Source organism: Lithobates pipiens, unplaced genomic scaffold (genome assembly GCF_037356315.1).
Source record: "Lithobates pipiens isolate NorthernLeopardFrog02 unplaced genomic scaffold, aLitPip1_a1.2 Scaffold_13, whole genome shotgun sequence".
In the NCBI taxonomy this organism is placed as follows: domain Eukaryota; kingdom Metazoa; phylum Chordata; class Amphibia; order Anura; family Ranidae; genus Lithobates; species Lithobates pipiens.
This window is the reverse complement of record NW_027507718.1, coordinates 406,012,778-406,037,345: the sequence shown is the minus strand read 5'-3', so window position 1 is coordinate 406,037,345 and position 24,568 is coordinate 406,012,778. Positions and strand designations below refer to the sequence as shown.

Sequence of the window (24,568 nt, the reverse complement as noted above, 5' to 3'; positions counted from 1 at the left end):
GTGGGTTAGCTGCAGTTTCCCATAAACTTTCAATTATGGCCTGCATTTTCTATTTTTTGCTGCATCTTTGGTGTGCTTTCAGAAAACACGTCGGCAATGTGGTACATAATAGAAAGTCTATGGGACACCGCAGCTAAACTGCAGTGAAGCACTATGAAACCCACCTTTAAGCTGTAGTAAACGGCAGAAAAATAAAAAAAATTGAGCCCCCTGGCAAGTTTAAGTCATAATGTACTGGTATGCTCTGCATACTAGCACATTATGACGGACTTGCCTGTCCGAGGAGCCCTCCAGTGCATTGCTGTCACGGCTCCCTGGCGCTTCCATCTTTCTGGGTTTGCACGCTCCAGCTGTATGTCGTGTGAATATCTCCTAACAGTGCAAGTTCAGGAGATGTGTACTGTACCTACAGGTAAGCCGCCTTATAGGTTTACCTGTAGGTACAAGTTCAAAAGTGGAGTTTACTACCACTTTAAGCTTAGTTAGTTAGATTTAGTCTTGAATACCACTTTAGGGGTTGGTTAACATAGTGTGGAGACTGGTGTCTTTCTGCACTGGAAGAACGTCAGTCGCCCCTAGGGCGCATAGAAAGCAATTGTTTCACTATCCTGGAATGCATTGTGTGTGTTGCGCAAGTATTTACCTTAATGGCAGATTCCCTTTAAAAGTACAGAACTATCTTTATAAACAAACATTAAAGGGTAACTCCACTTTCATGGGTAAAAAAATAATAAAAAATCAATCAATAGTACAGCTTATACAATTACTACACAAGTCCTATTGTAATTGAATGTTATTGAAAAGGAAAGGTAATTTTTAATCTGCAGCTCTGTCATTTTCTGTAAAATGCAATATGGCTACCTGGTGGCCGTCTACACAGATGGTATACAGACTGCCCCCCAGAAATGTCATTTCCTGCTTTTTGGCTGGATTTATGATTTTTTACAGAAGTCTGATTTTGGACATTGCAACAAAAAATTGAATTTTGGGTGAGGTACTTCCAAAGGGAAATCACATCTAAAAGGATGCAGACCCTGCAGCTTTCCCCATTAGAGCCCTGCAAGTGCAGCAGCTGACAAATAATTCTGAAATCGCTCCCATTCACATTCATTTCGTACATTAACACAGAAAATGTATATAGATCACCCAAAGGGAAATGTTGTTTTATTTCTCAACAAATATGGAGTTACTCTTTAACCCCTCCCCCAAGACCTTCTAACAATCTATGTAAACCTCCCTAATCCCACTCCAACTGCTTACTTACCTCTATCATGGTAGCAACTTTCTCCAATGTTTACAGGCTTTCTTTAGAAATATGTAACTACCACACTTAGTGATATTATAACAAATAGTGAATGATTAACAATTGAAGGAGACTAATAAATGAATATATACTCGAATTATAAATTGTACATAAGTCCATCAACCACAAGTGAATATTCAAGGTTATGCACAGTTCATATGTCGTGAAACAACTCAAACACTGCTACAGACTTGTGAACCTCCATCACATGGTGTGTGCTTATTGGAAGGGAAGCTAAATACGCTTGTGGCTATCAACACAGCCAGGGCTTTTATCCATGGGATATCAGCTCACAAATGGATTCCTTGCATATAATGGGCAGGATACCGACCAATCACACCAAGGAGACTGGATGATCCAGTTACCATGAACATGAGCCGGGCAGGCTTACCCAAAAAGGAAAGAACTTACCACTGTGTAAATCAAAACATATAGGTTTTATTAAGATTAAAAGGCTGCACTTACATTGGAAGCATAAAATGTAGCATCAATTTGAAAAAAAAAAGCTGGCCAGTTAGCGAACACACATCCTCCCGGGAGCAGGCACGCCACTCATCCCGATGCACGTTTCGTCACAAGCTTACGTCCTGGGGCACAGGCGATGCACTGAATTGTCGCGTTATGTAATACACAGGAAGAACCAAGCCTCTATATATGTCTCAGGTGGCGGATCTTATATCTCCATATAGGAGACAGAATTGCCAGTATTGTAAAGGAAATGGATATACTTTGTATTGAAAAAGTAAAAAAATAAAAAATGGGAATATACCAGGATAAATTCTGGCAAACAGTGTTGCCTACCCACTATCATAAGGACAGCCACCCAAATTAATATATTCTTAATCTAATCCCCAGTTACTGCCATATTAAAGAGTTTAAACCCATATGGTAAGCTGACGTGCTATTCAAGATCACCATAATAATTACCACTGAAAGGAGAGTCCTAACCAGAGGGCACACACATGAGAAAATTAATTAACCATAAAACCCTGTAGAGGCTCCATCCACCAGATGTGTGCCAGAAATGAACATGGGGACAAGGGAAAATGAACTCAACAGGGACCCCTAGAGTATAGAATAAAAATCACTGGGAATAATATGATTTGCACTACTAACAGACTGACGTCCTCCATTACCCATATTTCTCAGTATTAATATAATAAAACTGCTACCACATATATAAATAGATACCTAATCCCCACAATTTTGGGGCTTCATTCAGTAACTCTTGTTGTATATTGCCCCAATATAATTTGCCTTAAAAGGTGAACTTATTCTGACTAAATAAATATCTAAATACAAGAGTCATGCGTATTCTTCCTTTTAATCTTGGTGTACTTTGTGTATTTCTTCCAGATCTGTGCAGTAATCCAGCATCAAATTCTTGTGCTTTGCCTTTTTGCTGAGATTTCCTGTAATAAGACCAGTCACTACTGGTCTCTCTCTCCTTGCACAGGATGACTGGTCTTATCTCCGCCCCTCTTCTTTTATTTTTCTGCAGACAGCCTGTAGTTGGTGGACCTGCTGGGTACCTCCCAAAACTCTGCTGTCTGCACAGGCTATGTATAGCACAGTGATGATGCCTATGTTACTTTTTACAAGGTAACATCTGGGTTTAGAAATACATTTGGTGCACACAAGGTGGATTTATATCCCTTTTAGCTGTTGAGGAATCCATTTTAAATGTGGGTTTTTTTTTTGTGCCCAGAGTTCAGCTTTGATACTAGCAAATGCATTTCCTGGAGAAAATGCGTGGAAATGCTGAATAGCGTCAAAACTTGCCCCCATCAAATTTGCCCCATCATATTGCCACCATCAGAATTGCCCCATCAAATTCCTCTATTATAAATCAGTACATGGTGTGTCTGTGCTGTCCCCCACCGCCCATCACTGTGTATAAGAAGCTTTGGTAACCATGGCAACATGTATAAATAGTGGGAAAAAAGTTGAAGATGTCCCTTCATCAGCTGAAAGTGCTGAACATTTTAAAAGTTGAATGGCTTTAATAGCTGAAAGTATGCAGAAGTTACGCAGAGCCAAAAAACGTACGGAATGATGAAATTAAAAAGATGATGATGATGATTAATAAAAAAATAACAATAGTGGGACTGCTAAAGCAGTCCCACTAATAATGAACTCACAATAAAAGGAAGAGTCCCTGGAGTAGAAATGCTCTGGTTAAGGGACCAACAAGAGGTGACACAGCATATGCTAGCAGATGTATTTTGGGTATTTCCTGTGGAATCAAATCACTTCATCTCCTGTATACCCAGGTTAATCATCTATGTATTAATGTTTGCCCCCCCTCCCCCCTTTTTTTTTTTTTTTTCTCCCCACAGGTGGTTCTCACACTTTTATTATTTGTCTGTTTTCTGGAACGGGGCACTGCTTTGGTTAGTTGTGCAGTCACAGCTGTTTGGAGTAGAAATACCACAGTGGCTGCAGTCACTACTTCATTTCTTCAACAAGGAGCCACAACAAAAAATATCAGGTGAGCAATAAAATTCCCACACAATACAAAAGGACCGTGTAAATTGTGCATGGGGCTCCAGGGCTATCCTATAGTCCAATCTTTTAAATTTGTAACTTGCTATGTACTGTCTATAAAAAGAAAAACTCTGCAATGATAACTATGTGCATAGTCAGCTCAGAGTTCATCCTGAGTGGCATTAAACATTCCAACTTGCCTTTAAAGCCCAACTCCGGGCAAATAAAAAAATTATCCTTTGCAGTGGAGTTGTGCCCGCACTGCAAGGGTTAATTGTTCATTTATGTTTAGGGAAAAATTTAAAGGAGATGCATTTTCCTGATCCTTCACTCCTCCCCTTAGTTAGACTGATCCCAGCAGCTGCTGCACCCCCACGGTCTTAGGGTCTTGATGTCATCAAGACAAGAACAAGGTCCATAGCCCCACACTGGACTTGAGAACTCAAAGGAAGAGCCCACTTCTATATTGTGGGGGAGCAAAGGATCAGTTAAGTAAAATGGTTTCTCCTCTTCCCTAGAAAAAATTGGCTATTAACCCTTGCATTTTAGTGGACTAAAATCTCCTCCAATAACACAGCTGAACTTCCGTTTTTTCTCAGAACTCCACCTGTCTGTTAAAGCCCCAGTCCCAGCCACCTGACTATTGGCAAGCTGTATTGGCTGACAGATGCAGGCTCCTGCTGTCTGCCTGCTGCCTAGGAGTTCTAACGCAATGTCCTGCAAACCACAAAAGAGGAACTCCTCTGTTGGATTCATGTCTGGATGTGACGGGGTGAGCGTTTCCCCTCCCAGCAAGGTAGCAGTGCTTAGCACTGTGTAAAATGGCAGCCTCCCCAGACCATCCAGTTCTCTACCCTGTGCCCTCACTCCCATTTACTTCCCCCACCTCCACTTGCAGACTGGCATAACAGCCAATAGAGTTTACATAATTTTTTATTTATTTTTTAAAGTCGCACTTCCATTTGTCAAAAAAGCAAATATTTTTGTTTTATGAAATTTTGGTGTTTATATAAAAAGACGTTGTATATAACAATGGCTAAACCTGTGTATGTAATGCATGTTCAAACTTTTAAAGTGATTGTTAAGTCTTGTTTTTAAGACCGAGTACAAGCAAGTACCGATGCTTCTTTTTAATTTCATGTGACAGTGGCACTTATATGCAGCACTGATGACGTGTGGACTGTCAGTAGTTATATTTTATTTTGTACAATTACATTTTTTTTTTTAATCGACCCTGTTTGGGGGCTCTGCTGAGATATCGGGGGGGGGGGGGGGGGGGGGTCTTAGCAGACCCCTGACATCTCCCTTTTGAGACAGGGAAAGGGACTGAGGACACAGATTCCCCAGTCCCTTTCTCTGCAGCCTCAGCTGCACTGGAGATGAATGGACAGGAGACAGAGGCCCCTCTCCATTCATAATCTTGAGCATCGTAAACACAATGCTCTGCTTTACAATGCTCAGTTATAAAGGGACAGAGGCAGTGATCACTGACTCTGTTCATTTGGATAAGGAACGAGCCGGTAAATGACAGATTTACCGGATCCTTCCTCCACTCTCCATCCTGACAGATCAAGGACAAAGGGACCCGGTGTAGTGTCACAGTTTGCTGCCTATCACAGGATGGTGCGGAAGTGACGTTGTTGCGTACTGCGCATGCGCGATGCGTTCCAAACGCTCGCGCCGTGCGTTCCAACATAGTTTCGGCAATACAGTTCAGCGAAACCATCACATAATGTTACGGAAGTGATGTTACACACAACACAAACACGGGCCACGTTGTTGCGTACTGCGCATGCGCGATGCGTTCCAAACACTTGCGCCGTGCGTTCCAACATAGTTTCGGCAATACAGTTCAGCGTAACCATCACATAATGTTACGGAAGTGTTCGTTACAACACTAATACTTCCCTTGTTACCTAGTAGGTTTTGCATTGCTGGGACTTGTAGTGCCTATCCTGAGCTACATGCTTCAATGTTCAGTGTCCATCCTTATCCCCGTGCTTCAATGTTCAGTGTCCATCCTTATCCCCGTGCTTCAATGTTCAGTGTCCTCATCCCTATCCGCGAGCTTCAATGTTCAGTGTCCTCATCCTTATCCCTGTGCTTCAATGTTCAGTGTCCTCATCCCTATCCCCATGCTTCAATGTTCAGTGTCCTCATCCCTATCCGCGAGCTTCAATGTTCAGTGTCCTCATCCTTATCCCTGTGCTTCAATGTTCAGTGTCCTCATCCCTATCCCCATGCTTCAATGTTCAGTGTCCTCATCCCTATCCGCAAGCTTCAATGTTCAGTGTCCTCATCCTTATCCCCCTGCTTCAATGTTCAGTGTCCTCATCCCTATCCGCAAGCTTTAAATGTTCAGTGTCCTCATCCTTATCCCTGTGCTTCAATGTTCAGTGTCCTCATCCCTATCCGCAAGCTTTAAATGTTCAGTGTCCTCATCCTTATCCCTGTGCTTCAATGTTCAGTGTCCTCATCCTTATCCCTGAGCTTCAATGTTCAGTGTCCTCATCCCTATCCCCCTGCTTCAATGTTCAGTGTCCTCATCCCTATCCCCCTGCTTCAATGTTCAGTGTCCTCATCCCTATCCCCCTGCTTCAATGTTCAGTGTCCTCATCCTTATCCCCCTGCTTCAATGTTCAGGGTCCTCATCCTTATCCCCGAGCTTCAATGTTCAGTGTCCTCATCCCTATCCCCCTGCTTCAATGTTCAGTGTCCTCATCCCTATCCCCCTGCTTCAATGTTCAGTGTCCTCATCCCTATCCGCGAGCTTCAATGTTCAGTGTCCTCATCCTTATCCCCCTGCTTCGATGAGGACACTGAACATCGAAGCATGGGGATAAGGATGAGGACACTGAACATTGAAGCTTGCGGATAGGGATGAGGACACTGAACATTGAAGCACAGGGATAAGGATGGACACTGAACATTGAAGCTCGGGGATAGGGATGAGGACACTGAACATTGAAGCAGGGGGATAGGGATGAGGACACTGAACATTGAAGCTCGGGGATAAGGATGAGGACACTGAACATTGAAGCAGGGGGATAGGGATGAGGACACTGAACATTGAAGCTCGGGGATAGGGATGAGGACACTGAACATTGAAGCATGGGGATAGGGATGAGGACACTGAACATTGAAGCATGTAGCTCAGGATAGGCACTACAAGTCCCAGCAATGCAAAACCTACTAGGTAACAAGGGAAGTATTAGTGTTGTAACGAACGGCCCAGTGTTTGTGTTGTGTGTAACTTCACTTCCGTAACATTATGTGATGGTTTCGCTGAACTGTATTGCCGAAACTATGTTGGAACGCACGGCGCAAGTGTTTGGAACGCATCGCGCATGCGCAGTACGCAACAACGTGGCCCGTGTTTGTGTTGTGTGTAACATCACTTCCGTAACATTATGTGATGGTTTCGCTGAACTGTATTGCCGAAACTATGTTGGAACGCACGGCGCGAGCGTTTGGAACGCATCGCGCATGCGCAGTACGCAACAACGTCACTTCCGCACCATCCTGTGATAGGCAGCAAACTGTGACACTACACCGGAGCAGAGCACAGAGGAGGACACAGAGGGGGACTGGAGGAGGATACGGGGACAATCGGGTGACCGGTGCGGTGGTTGTGGGAGTTACAAGCACCGAGCCCCCTGTATAAATTTCAATAAAGCAGATGAAACCTGCAGGAGGGAGAGGAGGAGAAGCGGCTGTCGGCTGCTTTATTGAAATCTATACAGGGAGATCGGTGCTTGTAACTCCCCCACTCCTCTGACTGTCCAGGTATCGGATCAAGCATCAAAGCTTTTGCCCGAGTACAATTACTCGGGCAAATGCTCCGTATCAGCACCGATATTCGTATGGGTGCAAACCCTAATAAAAAAACATGTTCTACTTCCCTCCTCTGTGTAGTTGGTTTTGCACAGAGCAGAATGGATCCTCCTCTTCTCGGGTCCCTCTTTTCTGCTCCTGGCCCCTCCATCTGATTGAGTGCTCCCTCAGCCAGCAGCTTTCTATGGGGGCATTCGAGCAGAGTCAGAGCTCCATGTATCCATTCAAACATGGAGCCCTGACCTGGCCCTGCCCCCTTTCTCCCCTGGTGCTGCTGCTGCGTCTCAGCCAATCAAGGAGTGTCCCGGATGGCTTAGGCATTCGTGGATATTGCTGGAGAAAGGGGCTCAGGTAAGCAATTAGGGGGTGCTGGGTTGTCTGCTACACACAGAAGGCTTTTTTTAATCTTAATGCATAGAATGCATTAAGATAAAAAAACAAAACAAAAAAACTTCTGCCTTTAACTCCCATAAATGTGATTACATTTTTACCCCAGGAGTATATAATGAGTTTCTAGAAAAATGCTTAAAGCAGACCTACACTGCACCTGAGCACCACAAACCAAAAAAAACACAATTTAATTCATTTTTCAAAGCAAACTACCCCATCCATCCATGTCTCCATGCTTTATTTTGTTGAGAAATCACTTTGGAAAACCCCTCCCAGCATTTCTGGCTGTGGCCCTCTTGAGTAATGGCAAATGATTCATGTAGCAATTACTTCCTGGAATCCATCTGCCCTAAGCTCAGGCATGCAGAGAGGAGGATCTGATTGGCTAAGAAATCCCCTCCTTCCTTCCCAAAGACTCTTGGGATGTAAAACAAATTGGCCTAGGCCTGGAGACCAGGATGTACCGTATATACTCGAGTATAGGTCGATCCGAATATAAGCCGAGGCCCCTAATTTACCACAAAAAACTGGGAAAACTTATTGACTCGAGTATAAGCCGGGGGTGGGAAATGCAGCAGCTACTGTAAGTGGCAAAGAGGGTCAACAATGCCCATCTGCAGCTGCATGTCTCACTGTGTCTATTGCATGCCTCCCTGTGTCCTGTGCAGATCTGCCTACCTCCCTGTGTCCTGTGCAGATCTGCCTACCTCCCTGTGTCCTGTGCAGATCTGCCTACCTCCCTGTGTCCTGTGCAGATCTGCCTACCTCCCTGTGTCCTGTGCAGATCTGCCTACCTCCCCTGTGTCCTGTGCAGATCTGCCTACCTCCCCTGTGTCCTGTGCAGATCTGCCTACCTCCCCTGTGTCCTGTGCAGATCTGCCTACCTCCCCTGTGTCCTGTGCAGATCTGCCTACCTCTCTGTGTCCTGTGCAGATCTGCCTACCTCTCTGTGTCCTGTGTATGCCTCCCTGTGTCCCGTGCAGATCTGCCTACCTCACTGTGTCCTGTGTATACCTCCCTGTGTCCTGTGCAGATCTGCCTACCTCACTGTGTCCTGTGTATGCCTCCCTGTGTCCTGTGCAGATCTGCCTACCTCACTGTGTCCTGTGTATGCCTCCCTGTGTCCATTGCAGCCTACCTGTGCTAATCTTCATCCTTTGTGTCCTGTGCATGCCTCCGTGTGCCCATCTGCAGCCACCGATCAGCGTGTCATAAAAACATACGGCGGCCATTCCAGTATTCAAAAGCCGCGCCTTCTCTTCGTCTGTGATAGGCAGAACACTCAATTTCCCAGCAGTCAGTTTTCAGCCTATCACGGACATCCCCTCATCCTCGTCTGAGGTATGAGGATGAGGGGATGTCCGTGATAGGCTGAAAACTGACTGCTGGGAAATTGAGTGTTCTGCCTATCAGACGAGGAGGAGGCGCGGCTTTTAAATACTGGAATGGCCGCTGTATGTTTTTATGACACGCTGGCCACCGTCTGTCTACATGACATGCCTGATCAGGTAGGCAGACGGCGGTGACTGGAGTATAAGCCGAGGGGGGCACTTTCAGCCTAAAAAAAGGGCTGAAAATCTCGGCTTATACTCGAGTATATACGGTAACTGAAGAAATGCAAAAAAAAGTTTAAAACAAGTAAATCTGATATACTTTCCGATCTATTTACTAATGATTGCAGTATAAGGATTAACAATAGCCAATGTTGTTTGAGAGAATGAAATTCCACTTGAAAAAAAATGCATTGCAATTTAACTAAACCCATTCAATTTTAGTTGACTCAATGAAAACTGAAATAGATTTTCGTCACAGTTTTCATCAAATGACTTCATTCTAATTTTGTTTTTGTTTAGTTTTGCAGCTGATAAACTATAATAAAAATATTTTTAGTGCTGAAATGAACACTGCAAGGGTTAAAAGAAATTCTCCAATCCAATGAACTAATTAGAGAAAATGTACCTTTCCCCTCTGTGTAAGTTAGTCATTTTATTCTACTTGATGGGTCTCATCTACTGGTTCTGTGGCCTGTGCTACATTTTCTTGTCTCAAAATGTATTGGCTCTAAAGTCTATAGAGAAATCTGACTGCTAGAGGGATGTGAAAACAGGAAGCTGTAGATCCTCCACCAGTACCTTAAAGAGGAGCATTAGTCACATGATCTCCGAACTGTCCTTTCAGGCCCACATACAAGCCCTTTCCAAATCATGCCACCTTAGCCTCCGCAACATTTCCAGAATACACCCCTTTTTAACTAATGACACCACCAAGCTTCTAATTCACTCCCTGGTCATCTCTCGACTACTGCAACTCCCTCCTCATTGGATTACCTTTACATAGACTATCCCCCCTTCAGTACATAATGAATGCCGCTGCCAGACTCGTCCACCTTACCAACCATTCAGTGTCCTCCACCCCTCTCTGCCAATCCCTCCACTGGCTTCCACTCACCCAACAAATAAAATTCAAAGTACTAACAATAATTTACAAAGCCATCCATAACTCTGCCCCTAGTTACATCACTAACCTAGTCCCAAAATACCAACCAAGCCGCTCTTTGGTCATCCCAAGACCTCCTGCTCTCTAGCACCCTTGTCACCTCCTCCCATGCTCGCCTCCAGGATTTCTCCAGAGCTTCTCCCATCCTTTGGAACTCCCTACCCCAATCTGTCTGACTGTCCCCTGATCTAACCATCTTTAGGCGATCTCTGAAAACCTTTCTCTTCAAAGAAGCCTATCCTGCTTCTAAGTAACACTATTTTTGGTTCATCAGCTCATCCCCCCCACAGCTATTACAAAAAAAAAAAAAAAAAAAAAAAAAGTATCAATTGTCCCTTTTTAGATTGTAAGCTCTAACGAGCAGGGTCCTCTGATTCCTCTTGTACCAAATTGTAATGTCTGCCCTCATGTTGTAAAGCTCTGCGCAAACTGTTGGCGCTATATAAAACCTGTATTATAATAATAACGATGGTGAAAGTGTAGCCTATACATTATGCTTGTTTCACAAGTCCATGTTTCATAGGTGGATGGACCTCTGGTTTAAATAACATTGTATTAATTACATGTACAGTATTGTGAGAACCATGGAAGAGCCAGATGGATGATGTGCCTCAAGCAGTACAGCTGGTGTGTTACATTTTCAGTCTCTTCTTATTTAAAAGCATCTGCTAAATTTCGTAATTCTCTATTTGGTTCACTCCTGATTACAGTAGACTATGACATCTTTTTATATTTAAGTTGTATCTGTAGCATTGTCCTTCTGAATGCAATTTTATGTATTAAAATCTAGGTGGAGAGGTTTCCACTATTTTGGCTCTATCCTTGATATGGCTGCACAGCCTGAGAAGACTAGAAGAGTGCCTGTATGTCAGCATCTATTCCAGTGGGGTTATTCACGTGGCTCAATATGGTCTTGGAGTTGCCTACTATTTTCTTATTGGGATAACATTACTTGATTATGCCAACTTGGATCCAAAAAACGGTAAGTGTGCAAGGGAATGGGTGGATTTGCAAGGCATTGCGCTTTGGAGCATACATTTCCATCAACAAATGCAACATTTTGCTAATGTTTCCAGATATTGTGACTTTTCAGTTGCGCACACAAGTATTGATGTACAGAATGAAACCAAACAATTGGAAAGCAGTCAGACATACCCAGAATATGTCAGATCTCATTCACCTCCAACTCCTAGGACCCCCCCCTTTTTTAAGGGGGGACCTAGGTGGAGCTTGTCCTGCTTTATTGAAGTTCGATGTGATCTAACATCGATGTGCCACTTCTGCTTTCCTGCTGAGTTTGTGATGCACGGGTGGGCTTCCTTTTGAGAAACGCCTAGAGTTCCAAGGGCAAGGGATTTTTGTACAGGCTTGGAGTGGTGACCTTTTTCTACAAGTGTGAATGTCTTGGATGTGTAAAAACATAGGCAGACAAGGGTTTCTCCCTTCAACTTATATATGTGTATGTGATATATAAATTAAGGCTGGGAAAATTTAAAGATTAATTCCTTGATTAATCGTTAATTATTTTGATCGATGAAAATTCTTTTGATCGGTACTCCTCTCCGCCAGCTTCCAGGTCTTCAGGGAGTTCTGTCAGAGATCCGGTGACGTCACGGACATTGACGCCACCGGGCCATTCTAACACATGAATATGCTTTGATGTAAATAATTCCTTCGTAGTTCTGGCTGTATGTTTAGGGTCATTGTCCTGCTGGAAGGTGAACCTCCGCCCCAGTCTAAAGTCTTTTGTATACTCTAACAGGTTTTCTTCTAGGATTGCCCTGTATTTGGCTCCATCCATCTTCCCATCAACTCTGACCAGCTTCCCTGTCTGTGCTGAAAAAAAACGTCCCCCACAGCATGATGCTGCCACCACCATGTTTCAGGTTTCAGGGTGATGCCCAGTGTTTTCGGCCACACATAGCATTTTTGCTTTTAGGCCAAAAAGTTCCATTATGGTCTCATCTGACCAGAGCACCTTCTTTCACATGTTTGCTGTGTCTCCCACATGGCTTCTCGCAAACAGGACTTTTTATAGCTTTCTTTCAACAATGGCTTTCTTCTTGCCACTCTTCCCTAAAGGCCAGATTTGTGGTGTGTATGACTAATCGTTGTCCCGTGGACAGATTCTCCCACCTGAGCTGCTGATTTCTGCAGTTCCTCCAGAGTTACTATGGACCTCTTGGCTTCTCTCGCTCTATATCTATATTTATATCTATATCTATAATCTAGATAATCTATCTCCTAATTAGGTGACTTCTGACGGCAATTGGTATTACTAGATTTTAGTTAGGGGTATCAGAGTGAAGGGGGCTGAATACAAATGCAGACCAAACTTTTCAGATATTTGTAAAAAAAAAAAATGTGAAAAGTATTTATCATTTTCCTTCCACTTCAAAATTATGCGCCAGCTTGTGTTGGTCTATCACATAAAATCCCAATAAAATACATTTACGTTTTTGGTTGTAACATGACAAAATCTGGAAATTTTCAAGGGGTGTGAATACTTTTTCCAGGCACTGTAACTGGTAAAGCTGGCCATAGATTGATCGAAATATGGCCGGATCAGCAGGGACTGCACACATTTCAATCCATGTTTCAGTTCAAAAGGAATTGATCTAATTGACTCCTCTCAAAGGGACTGTGGACAAATTTTAAGTGCCTGCTGTTAAAATACAGTAGCATAGCAGCGAGGATTCTCCATCCACCTTGTGTGGATGGAGCGTGTGGAAAATGGAATTGCACAGCTAGTGGTGCTGCAAGGTGGCCCATCTGTGGTCAGCAGCACTGCTATAGTAGCTGGTTCTGAAATGGTAGGTGGTGTCTTAGGGACTTTGTCACCTCATCTTTCAGGACAACTTTGACCAATTTCCCAGCCCCGACTGCTGAAAAACATGGGGATGGTGTTCTTTGGGTGATGTGTTGGGTTTGTGCCAGACATAGTTTTCTTTGATGGTCAAAAAGTTAAATTTTAGTTTCATCAGACCAGAGCACCTCCCTCCATACATTTTGAGAGTCTCCCACATGCCTTTTCACCAACTCAAAACGTTCCATTTTGTTTTTTGCTGAAAGTAATGGCTTTCTTTTGGCCGCTCTGCCATAAAACCCAACTCTATGGAGCGTTCGGCTTATTGTCATCCTATGTACAGATACTCCAGTCTCTGCTGTGGAACTCTGCCGCTCCTCCAGGGTTATCTTGAGTCTCTGTGCTGCCTCTGATCAATGCCTTCCTTGCCTGGTCTGTGAGTTTTGGTGTGCGGCCATCTCTTGGCAGGTTTGCTGTTGTGCCATGTTCTTTCCATTTGGTTATGATAGATTTGATGGTGCTCCTAGGGATGATCAAAGATTTTGATTTATTTTTATTTTTTCAAAACCTAACCCTGACTTGTACTTCTCAACAACATTGTCTCGTACTTGTTTGGAGAGTTCCTTGCTCTTTGTGGCAGTGTTTGGTTAGTGGTGCCTCTTGCTTGGGTGTTGCAGCCTCTGGGGCCTTTCAAAAAAGTTGGGGGAATAAGTAATGACAGATCATGTGACACTTAGATTGCACACAGGTGGACATCAATTCACTAATTATGTGACTTCTGAAGGTAATTGGTGGCACCAGAGATTTTTATGGGCTTCATAACAAAGTGGGTGTATACATACGCACATGAAAAATTTGTTTTATGTATATAGTTTTCTAATTTTACTTCACCAACTTAGACTATTATGTTCTGATCCATCACATATAATTCAGATTATAAAAAAAAAAAACATTGAACTACAGGCTGTAATGTAACAAAATAGGTGTAAAGCCAAGAGAGGTGAATACTTTTTGCAAGGAACTGTAGGTCATCTCGGGCTGGCAATGCTACTGAGGAGAAAGGGATTGTGCAAAGGTTTAATTTGTACCCTGCTAAAAAGCAGGAAGACAGTCACAAGGGCCATTTTATTTTAAAACGTGGAAGCGCTTTAACTCCTGGTGTATTTCAAAAAATTACTCTACACAGGAGGACATTTTCCGTTCTGGAATTTCTCCAGGACGGAATGGAGAAGGATTTGGCAGACGGTTATCGCTAGATCCTTTGTTCATAAGATTTTTAAGGCACTAGCTAGGGCTAGGCCTGTTCTGTTTTAAGCTTTTCCCCAAATGGGATTTAACAGTGGTTTTGCAAAGTCTCACTAGAAGACCTGTCGAACCACCAGAGGAAGCCGCAATTAAATTTTGGTCATTAAAACTTACACTGCTAAGTTACCTCTGCTAGAAGGGTCAGTGAACTGCAGGCATTGTCTATCATTGAGTCTTTCATGACCGTTTTTTTGGACCGGGTAGTACTGAGGACAGGCCTGTGGTTTTTGCCGACGATCGCTTCACTTTCTCACAAATCCCAAGTGATAGCGTTACCAACGTTCTGTCCATCTCCAACATGCCCTAGAGAGGGAGAGAGAGAATTTCATAGTCTGGACGTAAAGATATGTGTTTTATGCTATATGGAGGTAACAAAAGCATTTAGAAAGTCCAATTCTCTGTTTATTCTGTTTACGGGGTCTCGTAAGGGTTACGGAGCTTCTAAAAGCATGATTGGAAAGTGGCTTTGAATGGCTATCCACAAAGCTTATAGAGCTGCGGAAGTAGAACCACCCGCAAGGCTAGTGGTCCATTCAAATATAATAATTATATAAATATATATAATTTCTATAATATATAAGATGTATGAAATAAAATTATATTAATAAATTATATATTTTTATTTTTCCCCCTCTTCTAGTCACTGTTTCGGACCTTGCCTTTCAAGTTCATTGGTACCATATCGCTGGATTGACGCTATATATCTGGGCATCAGTACATCAGCACAGATGTCATGTTATTCTTGCCAATCTAAGGAAAGATAAATCTGGTGAGTATTATTTATGAAAACATTTACATCCTAAGCAGCCAAAAACGTATACTCTTCTGTGTATTTTCCCAGTGGAGTTTCCACAAAACCGTAACTTCATATATTTTTAAAGCAGAAACAAAGTTTTTTTGTTGCTGATTGCCTACCTTCACCAAATTTGCCATCCATGTTCTTCTGAACTCTGTAGTTCCTCTGTAATTTGCTGCTGAACTTGCTGAAAAAACGTTATTGCCTGCTGACATCCTGTTTGTAAGACCGATGGCTGCTATCCTTCTCCTCCGCTCAGCCAGTGGTCTGGCACTCCCCCTTGTAGTCCTCTGAAAGCCGAGTAGGGAGTTCTATCTCTGGTAGTGGGCAGAGGGGGTGTCCCAGCCCCCGGTCTGTGCCACCCATGGAGAAGTTGTCACCCTCCCTCTCTCCCTTACTTCCTTCCTGCTCCTCCCTCCTCCTCCTTCCTCCTCCTCCTCCCCCTGCCTGGTGGTACGTCATATCATACCGTTTGTTATGTATGGCTTGCTGGCTGCAGAATGAGGGGGTGTGATTAATGTTTAAGTGGGTGAGTTCACATTTACATGTACAAGCCTAGTGTACCTCCCACATTCACTCCCATCCCAAGTATTCATGGGAAGTGTAGTCTGATTACAGTTAGAGAGAGAAGAGGATATGATGCAATCACGGTTCTAACACCACCTACCTGCCAGAATACAGATTTAATTGCAAATCTGACTTCCTAAAAATTCAATCGGTCTTATCTCTCAAACGGTAAGAAATTTCACAAATGTAATAGCGGTTTAGTGTGTGTGTTGTGTGTGTGTGTGTGTGTTTGTGTGTGTGGGAGGGGGGGGGTGCACTAATGGGGGATTTTTTTGAAAATCCCAGAGTTCTGCTTTAATTGTTTTTATGTGCAATAAATCCTGTATTCACTTCATCATTCACTCAATCAGCCAATGTTTTATACCTCTCTCCAGAAAGCTTATAACTATCTATGTAAAATGTCATAGAAACGGCATTTGCCAATAAGGTGAGAAATATCAATCTTGAGCATGATTAATTGTAGATATAATACAGGATATTTTTCACTATGTGTTTTACACCAGGGAGGTAGCGCACACACAGCTCATTCACTGGGTACACACACAACACTACATTTGCAATCATCCTCACACATGTGGAATGTGTTGCGGCGATCGAGTATACTATGTGGATGTTTTCTTGGCTAGGGCGGCGTCCCTTGCCTCAGCTCCGGAACAGACAACCATTTTGGGGTCCCATCTCTCTTGATGCTAGCCCAACACAGTGCTTTAGCTGACCTTTTATTTCTGTACTCAACGCCTGATGAATGGCATATAGCCGCGAAGCGCGTTGTTTCCATGGGGTGCTCAGTCAAGTCTGGCTCATGATCTAGTTACTGGCCCATACATACCTTTCATACATACAAATTCATTGAGTATCATGTAACTATGTGTATATTTGTTTTTATAACGGCTCAGTTGCATATGGTGTACCAATGCCTGTTAATAGGAAATATCCAGTATTATATCTACAATAAATCATGCTCAAGATTGATATTTCTCACCTTATTGCCAAATGCCGTTTCTATGACATGTTACATATTTGTATTTATACCTTTTTTTTTTTTTTTTTTTTTTTTTTTATCAATATTCAATACTTCTGTGCTGCCAAGCTGAAATATTTGTATCCATGTTAATGCCGTGTGTGTGTGTGTGTGTAAAATAAATATTTATTATTAATATATATATATATATATATATATAATCTCTAAAATATAAAATCTTGTTTCATACTAATGTTACTAATAAACAATGTTTACCAACCACTCTACCTCCACAAGTCAATTGCCTTTATTTAAAGTCCTACATTTCTTTCTTATTTACCTGAATTAGGGATGGAGGTATATTTATTGTGCCTCATTTAAAGTCCCAACCCCCCCCCCCCCTTTTCACTGTTTGTAGTGATGATTGATAAGGGCATAATTTATGGGGAGAGTTTACTTCCTCTTAAACTGAGTAGCATAAATCTGGTTTATGGATTAAGATTGAAACAACTGAGATCAGTAAAGTAAAATACTAAAGTTGGCCATAGATTGGGTAGGTTTTTTTCTTTATTTTTTCCTTTAGCTTTTTGGGGAAAAAAATGTACAGGTTCCTTCTGGGGCATTGTGCGCTGGCAGAATACACCGATTGGCTTCAGACTCTGATCTACAAAATTTTTATATAGTGTGTGTTTTAACAGACCTTGCTCTAATGATCAACGTCTGTCGAACGGGGTGGCCACACACTGATCGAAATTTGTCTAGTCCCTGCTGAACTGGTGAAATTTTGATTAATTTATGGCCAACTTTAGAGGGATTCACAGAGTATACTAATGCTCTAGAAGTTTTAAATCCATGTTGGTTTAATCAACTCCATTAAACACTGCTAAAGTTGAATTGAAAGCATGTGGGTCCCCATGACTCTTACTGGGACGCCATGATTGCACATTCTAGCAGACGACATTTTCTCATCTTCCAGGCAAGCCCATGAGATATTGAGCTCCTCCCCCAAGAAACAGTAAACCTATTGCCACCAAAGGGTTTGCAAGGCTGTCCTCCAGTCAATCTTCAGTTTTTTTTTTTTTTTTTTTTTTGTGTTCCCCTCTGGCCTGAGGGGATGCATTGCCATTTGCGGAAACGCCTTTTAAACTGTTTTAGGAAGGGGATCATTGCTTGGGTTCCTGTGAGGAATGTTGCATGGGATAGATCTAGGGATTGTTCCCTTGTACCTTCCTCTCTGGCCTATAGTTCCCTCCTCTATACGGATATGAGGTGACCTGTTCACTTTCCCCATGTGTACCCAGCCCAGTGGGGGTCATTGTGGTGGCAGTGTTTAAGTTCTCAGGGCATCCTCATCAGCTGCAGGATTATGGCAGCGTTGTTTGTTTTAGCTTCAGGCAGGCTCTGTGAGTGGGAGAGGGGGTATTTTTTGACCGCACAAGGTTACTGTGTAGCGGCACTCCCTCTGCCACTGGGACAGTGCCTAAGGATAGATATATATATATATATATATATATATATATATATATATATATATAATTTGTACAGGACGCCGTGGCTGGGTCCTGGAAGGACGCTATATTTCAAAGTAACAGGCGTTTGCTATTTTTTTTTTTTTTTTGCATTGGATTTGAACTGACATTTAAAGGGACAGTACAGTGAATTTATGTCCTGGGTTAAAGCTGCACAACTGTTGAAAGCTGAAACAATGGAGGAGCTAATTAAACAGCTGTCCTTGGCTAATATGCAAGCGCAGACTCGCCATGAGGAAGCTAATCAGCGCTTAGCAACCCAGCTGGAGGTACAAAAAATGCACCACAATGAGGCGCTGGCTCTGCAGCAAGAAAATACTCGCCTGTTGGTGGCCCAGTTAGCAGCCCAGCAAGCGACCCAACAAGGGGTGATGCAGGCTCAGATAACTGCCTTAAAAGAAGCAGTGCAGCAGCTTTCTCAGGGCCGTGAACAAGTGACCGTTGCCCCTGGCAACCAGGTGACCATAAGGGCAAGCCATTTCTTGCAGAAGTTGTCCCTGAGTGATGACGTAGAGGCGTTTCTGGCAACATTTGAGAGGACGGCAGAGAGAGAAGGGTGGCCCCAGGACCAGTGGGCCGGCTTAATTGCTCCTTTCCTCACTGGAGATCCTCAAAAAGCCTATTTTGACCTACCACCAGAACATGCTAAAGATTATCAAAAACTAAAGGCAGAAATACTGGCTCGGTTGGGAGTGACTACGGCTGTTCGGGCCCAACGAGTGCACCAATGGAAGTATCGTTCAAACCGGCCACCGCGATCTCAAATGCATGACCTGGTGCAACTTGTAAAAAAATGGCTGCAGCCCGAAGTGTTGTCTGGCCCCCAAATAGTGGAGCGGGTCGTGCTGGACCGATACTTAAGGTCACTGCCAGACGACCTTCAACGGTGGGTCAGCCATGGAGACCCCAAAACCGTAAACCACCTTGTCGAGATGGTGGAACGATATACAGTGGTGGAGGATCTGCTTGGCCCCGCCAAGCGTCAAGGGCCCAGTCTGCCAAGGCCTTTCCGACCAACTGCCGCCCTTCAAAAGGATGTCCCCAGGAGCCCTGGAACCAACACCCCGGAAGGCCAAGAGTCACACCCGTTACCCCCTCAGCGACCTGTTCCTGATCGGAGAGGAGGGGATGTACAATGTTGGCGATGTCATGCATGGGGCCATACCCGGGCCCATTGCAGGAAGAACCCATGGAATGCGGGGTTCTTCGGAGGGGGTCTTTTTATGCCCATAAAGCGTGTACAACACATCTTGACCTTGGAGAGGGGAAGTTTGAGTGTGAAGTCCAAGTGAACCACCACCCTGCACAGGCTTTGCTGGACTCTGGAAGCATGGTAACCCTGGTTCACCCTAGAGTAATTGGGAAGATCGGTCCGGTAAGCAAAATTTTGCGGGTTGTGTGCATTCATGGTGACACTAGAGAGTACCCTCTCATCTCGGTGTCCATCTCCACAGCATGTGGCACTGGTACTCAAGAGGTGGGGGTGGTAAAGAACTTGGTACATGACGTTATCATAGGACGTGACTGTCCGTTATTTGCAAAACTTTGGAGACAAGGAGAACTATCTGAAAGATCCAGAGACTGGGAAGAAACTAGTACCTCTGTTCCTGTTGTTGAGGGTAATAACCCTGAGATGCCACATATTCGTAATATAGACCCAGTTGATAAAAACGCCAAGACTTTGGTTAATAATGATGAAAATAGTGCTGATACTGTTAAGGATGTCAAATTGTGGGGTTCTCAGACCTACCTGAACACTGAGGGGGGGGAACCTTCCCCGCTTCAGGTAATGCTGGGGGAAGAGGATGAGGAAATGGCCTCTACCCCTGACTTGCCAGATTTGGGTGTTCCCCAGGGGGCATTTGGTACTGCCCAGATGCAGGACCCCACTTTGGCCAGGGCACGGGAACAGGTTGTAGTAATAAATGGGGAGCCCCAAGAGCCAGGTGCTAATGAGCGGTGGCCACATTTTTCAATATGTAATGAATTGCTTTATCGGGTTACTAAAGTGAGAGAAAATGTGGTAGAACAATTATTGGTACCCCAACAGTATAGATGCAAGGTCCTGGACCTGGCCCATGATGATGTTTTAGGGGGACACCTGGGAGTTGAAAAGACGGAGGCACGGATCGCTGACCGGTTTTACTGGCCAGGCTTGAAAGCAGAGGTAAGGAGATACTGTACCTCTTGTCCCACCTGTCAGTTGACCGCTCCGGCGACCCATTTCCGGAGCCCGTTGGTCCCTCTGCCCATAATTGAGGTCCCATTCGAGAGGATAGCCATGGATATAGTGGGTCCCTTGGTAAAGTCAGCTCGAGGTCATTCTTACATACTGGTGATCCTCGACTATGCCACTCGATATCCTGAGGCGCTACCCCTGCGGAATACCTCCTCTAAGGCTATTGCACGGGAGTTATTCCAGTTGTTTACACGGACAGGTTTTCCCAAGGAAATTCTCACAGACCAGGGCACCCCGTTTATGTCGAAGGTTATGGCTGATGTATGCAAACTGTTCCGGATAAAACAGCTGCACACATCGGTCTACCATCCCCAAACAGATGGATTGGTAGAACGTTTTAATAAGACCCTTAAGTCTATGCTCAAGAGAGTGGTACAAAGGGATGGGAAAGACTGGGACTTCCTGTTACCAGCTCTCCTATTTGCTATCCGAGAAGTGCCCCAGGCCTCCACTGTGTTTTCGCCCTTTGAATTGGTATATGGGCGGAGACCTCGTGGATTACTGGACTTTGTTAAAGAAGAATGAGAAAGTGAACCAATTCAGCATAAAAGTGTTCTTGAATATGTCTCTCAAATGCAGGAGAGGATCCGAACTGTGATGCCGCTAGTTAAGGAACATTTACAAAAAGCCCAGGAGGCTCAACGACGGGTCTATAATAGGGCAGCCAAAATTAGGAACTTCCAAGTGGGGGATCGAGTAGCAGTGTTGATTCCCACTGTGGAAAGTAAGTTCTTGGCCAGATGGCAAGGCCCTTTCGAGGTTGTAGAAAAAGTGGGAGAGGTAAATTATAGAGTCCACCAGCCAGGCAAGAGGGAAACCCTTCCAGATATATCATGTAAACTTGTTAAAGCCCTGGACAGACAGGGAACCAGTGACCTCCCTGGCTAGTACAAAACTTGAGCCTCGGGTTGGGGTGGAGAGTGTCCAAGTAGCAAATACCCTGTCTAAAACCCAAAGTCAGCAGGCAAAGGAGTTCTTGCAGAGAAATAAAGAAAAATTTTCAGACTTGCCAGGGCTCACTAGTGTCATAGAGCATGATATTGTCACAGAACCAGGAGTCAAAGTTTTTGTCCGGCCCTACCGCATCCCAGAGGCTCAAAGGAAGGCCGTTTCAGAGGAAGTTAAAAAGATGTTAGACCTAGGGATTATTGAGGAATCGCAGAGTGAGTGGTCTAGCCCGATTGTGTTGGTACCGAAGCCCAACGGGACTCTGCGATTTTGCAATAATTTCCTGGAAACTTAATGAAGTTTCCCGGTTTGATGCCTACCCCATGCCCCGGGTAGATGAGCTTATCGAGAGACTAGGTCCAGCCAGGTATATCACTACGTTAGACCTTACCAAGGGGTATTGGCAAATACCGTTGACTAAGGCCGCTAGAGAGAAAACTGCTTTTTCTACCCCAGAGGGGAGTTTTCAGTACAAAAGGATGCCTTTTGGATTGCAAACTGCTCCAGCCACGTTCCAGAGAGCAATGGATAGGATTTTACGACCTCACCGGAAGTATGCCTCAGTGTACTTGGAGGATAGTCATTTTCAGCAAAGACTGGGAATCACATTTGCCCAAAGTGCAGGCAGTGCTGGACTCTCTTTGGAAGGAGGGGTTTACAATAAACCCTGAAAAATGTGCTTTGGGAATGGAGGAGGTGAAATACCTGGGTTATATCGTGGGTAGAGGGGTAGTGAAACCTCAGGTCAACAAGATAGAGGCTATACAGAATGGGCCCCGCCCCCTCACAAAAAAGCAGGTACGTGCATTCCTGGGCATGGTGGGATACTACAGGAGGTTTGTACCCAACTTTGCCACGTTGGCGGCTCCGTTGACCGATCTGACTAAGGGTCGGAAATCGGTCATGGTGGAGTGGAATGCAGACGCTGAGAAGGCTTTTTTGGAGCTCAAGTCGGCGCTGTGCCAACACCCTGTCCTGGTAGCACCCAATTTTTCAAAGGAGTTTGTTGTCCAGACTGATGCTTCCGATGTAGGATTGGGAGCGGTGTTGTCACAGGTTATTCATGGCGAGGAACACCCAATAGTCTTCCTCAGCAGGAAGTTAACACCAGCGGAGAAAAACTATGCCATAATTGAACGAGAGTGTCTGGCCATTAAGTGGGCTCTGGAATCCCTCAGATATTACCTTTTGGGGAGGACGTTTAGGTTAATTTCTGACCATGCCCCTTTAACATGGCTGAGGCAGGGAAAAGGGACTAATGCCAGGGTTACCCGGTGGTTCCTGGCACTCCAGGAATTTAAATTTGTAGTGGAGCATAGGCCCGGGAGACTGCATCAAAATGCAGATGCCCTCTCCCGAGTCCATTGTTTGAGCTTCACTGTTGCCTCCACCTCCTTGGCGTTGGGGCACAGGGGGGGGGGATATGTACAGGACGCCGTGGCTGGGTCCTGGAAGGACGCTATATTTCCCCTCTGTTTGGGTTGTGGTCTCTTTAAGGGAATAAAAATTGATTAACCCACCTGTTAAGGAAGTGTCTTTAAAAAAACAAGACAGGAAGTGGTAGATGGGTGTGGAGGAGTGGAGAAGACATGGTGGATGGTGTTTATTTTGGACTGCAGCAACTGAAGTGGACAGCAGTGTCCTGTTTGGAAGGCTCCTGGCAGGGGAAGCTACCTGCCATCAAGATCAAGCTCTGTTTTGATAAGGACAGCTGTTCTGGACTTTGCAAGTCGGTGAGACTACAAACCTTTTTCCTTTTGTTTTTGGCTGCTGTAAAGCTATTTAAGTTAATAAACCCTTTGTTGTATGAAAAGCCTGTGTCCTGCGATCTACCTGGTCCCCCGAACATTACAATATATAATGTATATCAATTTTTTTTTTCAGCCCCTATTTAACAGGGGCGTAATTACAATTTTTGATGTAATACTTTGCAGCAGGGCTCATTCCTGCACTCCAACTAGAGTATCTGGGAGAGGTTGCAGTGTTGTGGCACCAGTGCCTAAGGCCCAATTTTTCAGCCCAGCACCACCACAACCACCAAAGGCCCAATTTTTCTACCACTGTTCAACAATGGCACGTAATTACAATTCTTGATATAATGGTTCACAGCAGGGCCCTCCAGTGTCCTCCAAGAGTCACTTTGAGAGCTTACAGTGTTAACTTGTGGCAACGCCTTGGGGCCAAATATCTGCAAAGCATATAGGGCAGGCCCCTACTTTCAAACATCCAACTTACAAACGTCTCCTACTTGCAAACGGAAGGAGACAACAGGAAGTGAGATAAAAAAAGACAAACGGCCAAAAAATTATACAGGTGTGATAACCCTTCCCAAGTTTTCTAAAAAGCTTAAAAATAGATTTGACAGGAGCTACACTTTAAAAATGTACCAGTTCAAAATTACAAACAGATTCTACTTAACACAACAAACCTACACAGTCCCTGTCTTGTTTGCACCGCCTGTATACTGCTGTTCTGATTATATAGGGCCTGGGGGCCCCACGCCTTTCCTTTTTTTTTTTTTTTTTTTTTGGTATGGGGTTCCCCTTTAATATCCGTACAAGGCCCAAAGGGGCTGGTAATGGGCAAGGGGGGGGGGGGCTACCCATGCCATTTTTCTCAATGATTTTCATCCATATTGCCGAAACCAGACATTACATTAAAACCGCAAGCAGTTTTAAATTACTTTTTTTCTCCGTTAAATGTCATTTTGTTCAGGGACTGTTCTAAACATAGGAAACACGTGGCACTTCAGACATACTATAGACACCCCCCAGGCACAATATTTAAAGGAATATTTCACTATTTTTTTCACTTTAATCGTCATTAAAATCAGTGCTCTGGAAAAAATGGGCGTTTATTTTTTTATTTTTATTTTTTTAAATTTGCATTGATCCATGTCCCCTGGGA

At 44.0% G+C, this 24,568-nt stretch overlaps 1 protein-coding gene across 1 annotated transcript in view; it reads left to right on the top strand.

The window, feature by feature from the left end:
• Positions 1-24,568, top strand: part of SRD5A3 (steroid 5 alpha-reductase 3) — a 42,859-nt gene that overhangs the window by 4,574 nt on the left and 13,717 nt on the right. The window contains exons 2-4 of the mRNA XM_077477471.1: positions 3,643-3,794; positions 11,301-11,492; positions 15,262-15,390. Coding sequence (XP_077333597.1) covers positions 3,643-3,794; positions 11,301-11,492; positions 15,262-15,390 — 473 coding nt within the window. The remainder of the gene's footprint in view (positions 1-3,642; positions 3,795-11,300; positions 11,493-15,261; positions 15,391-24,568) is intronic.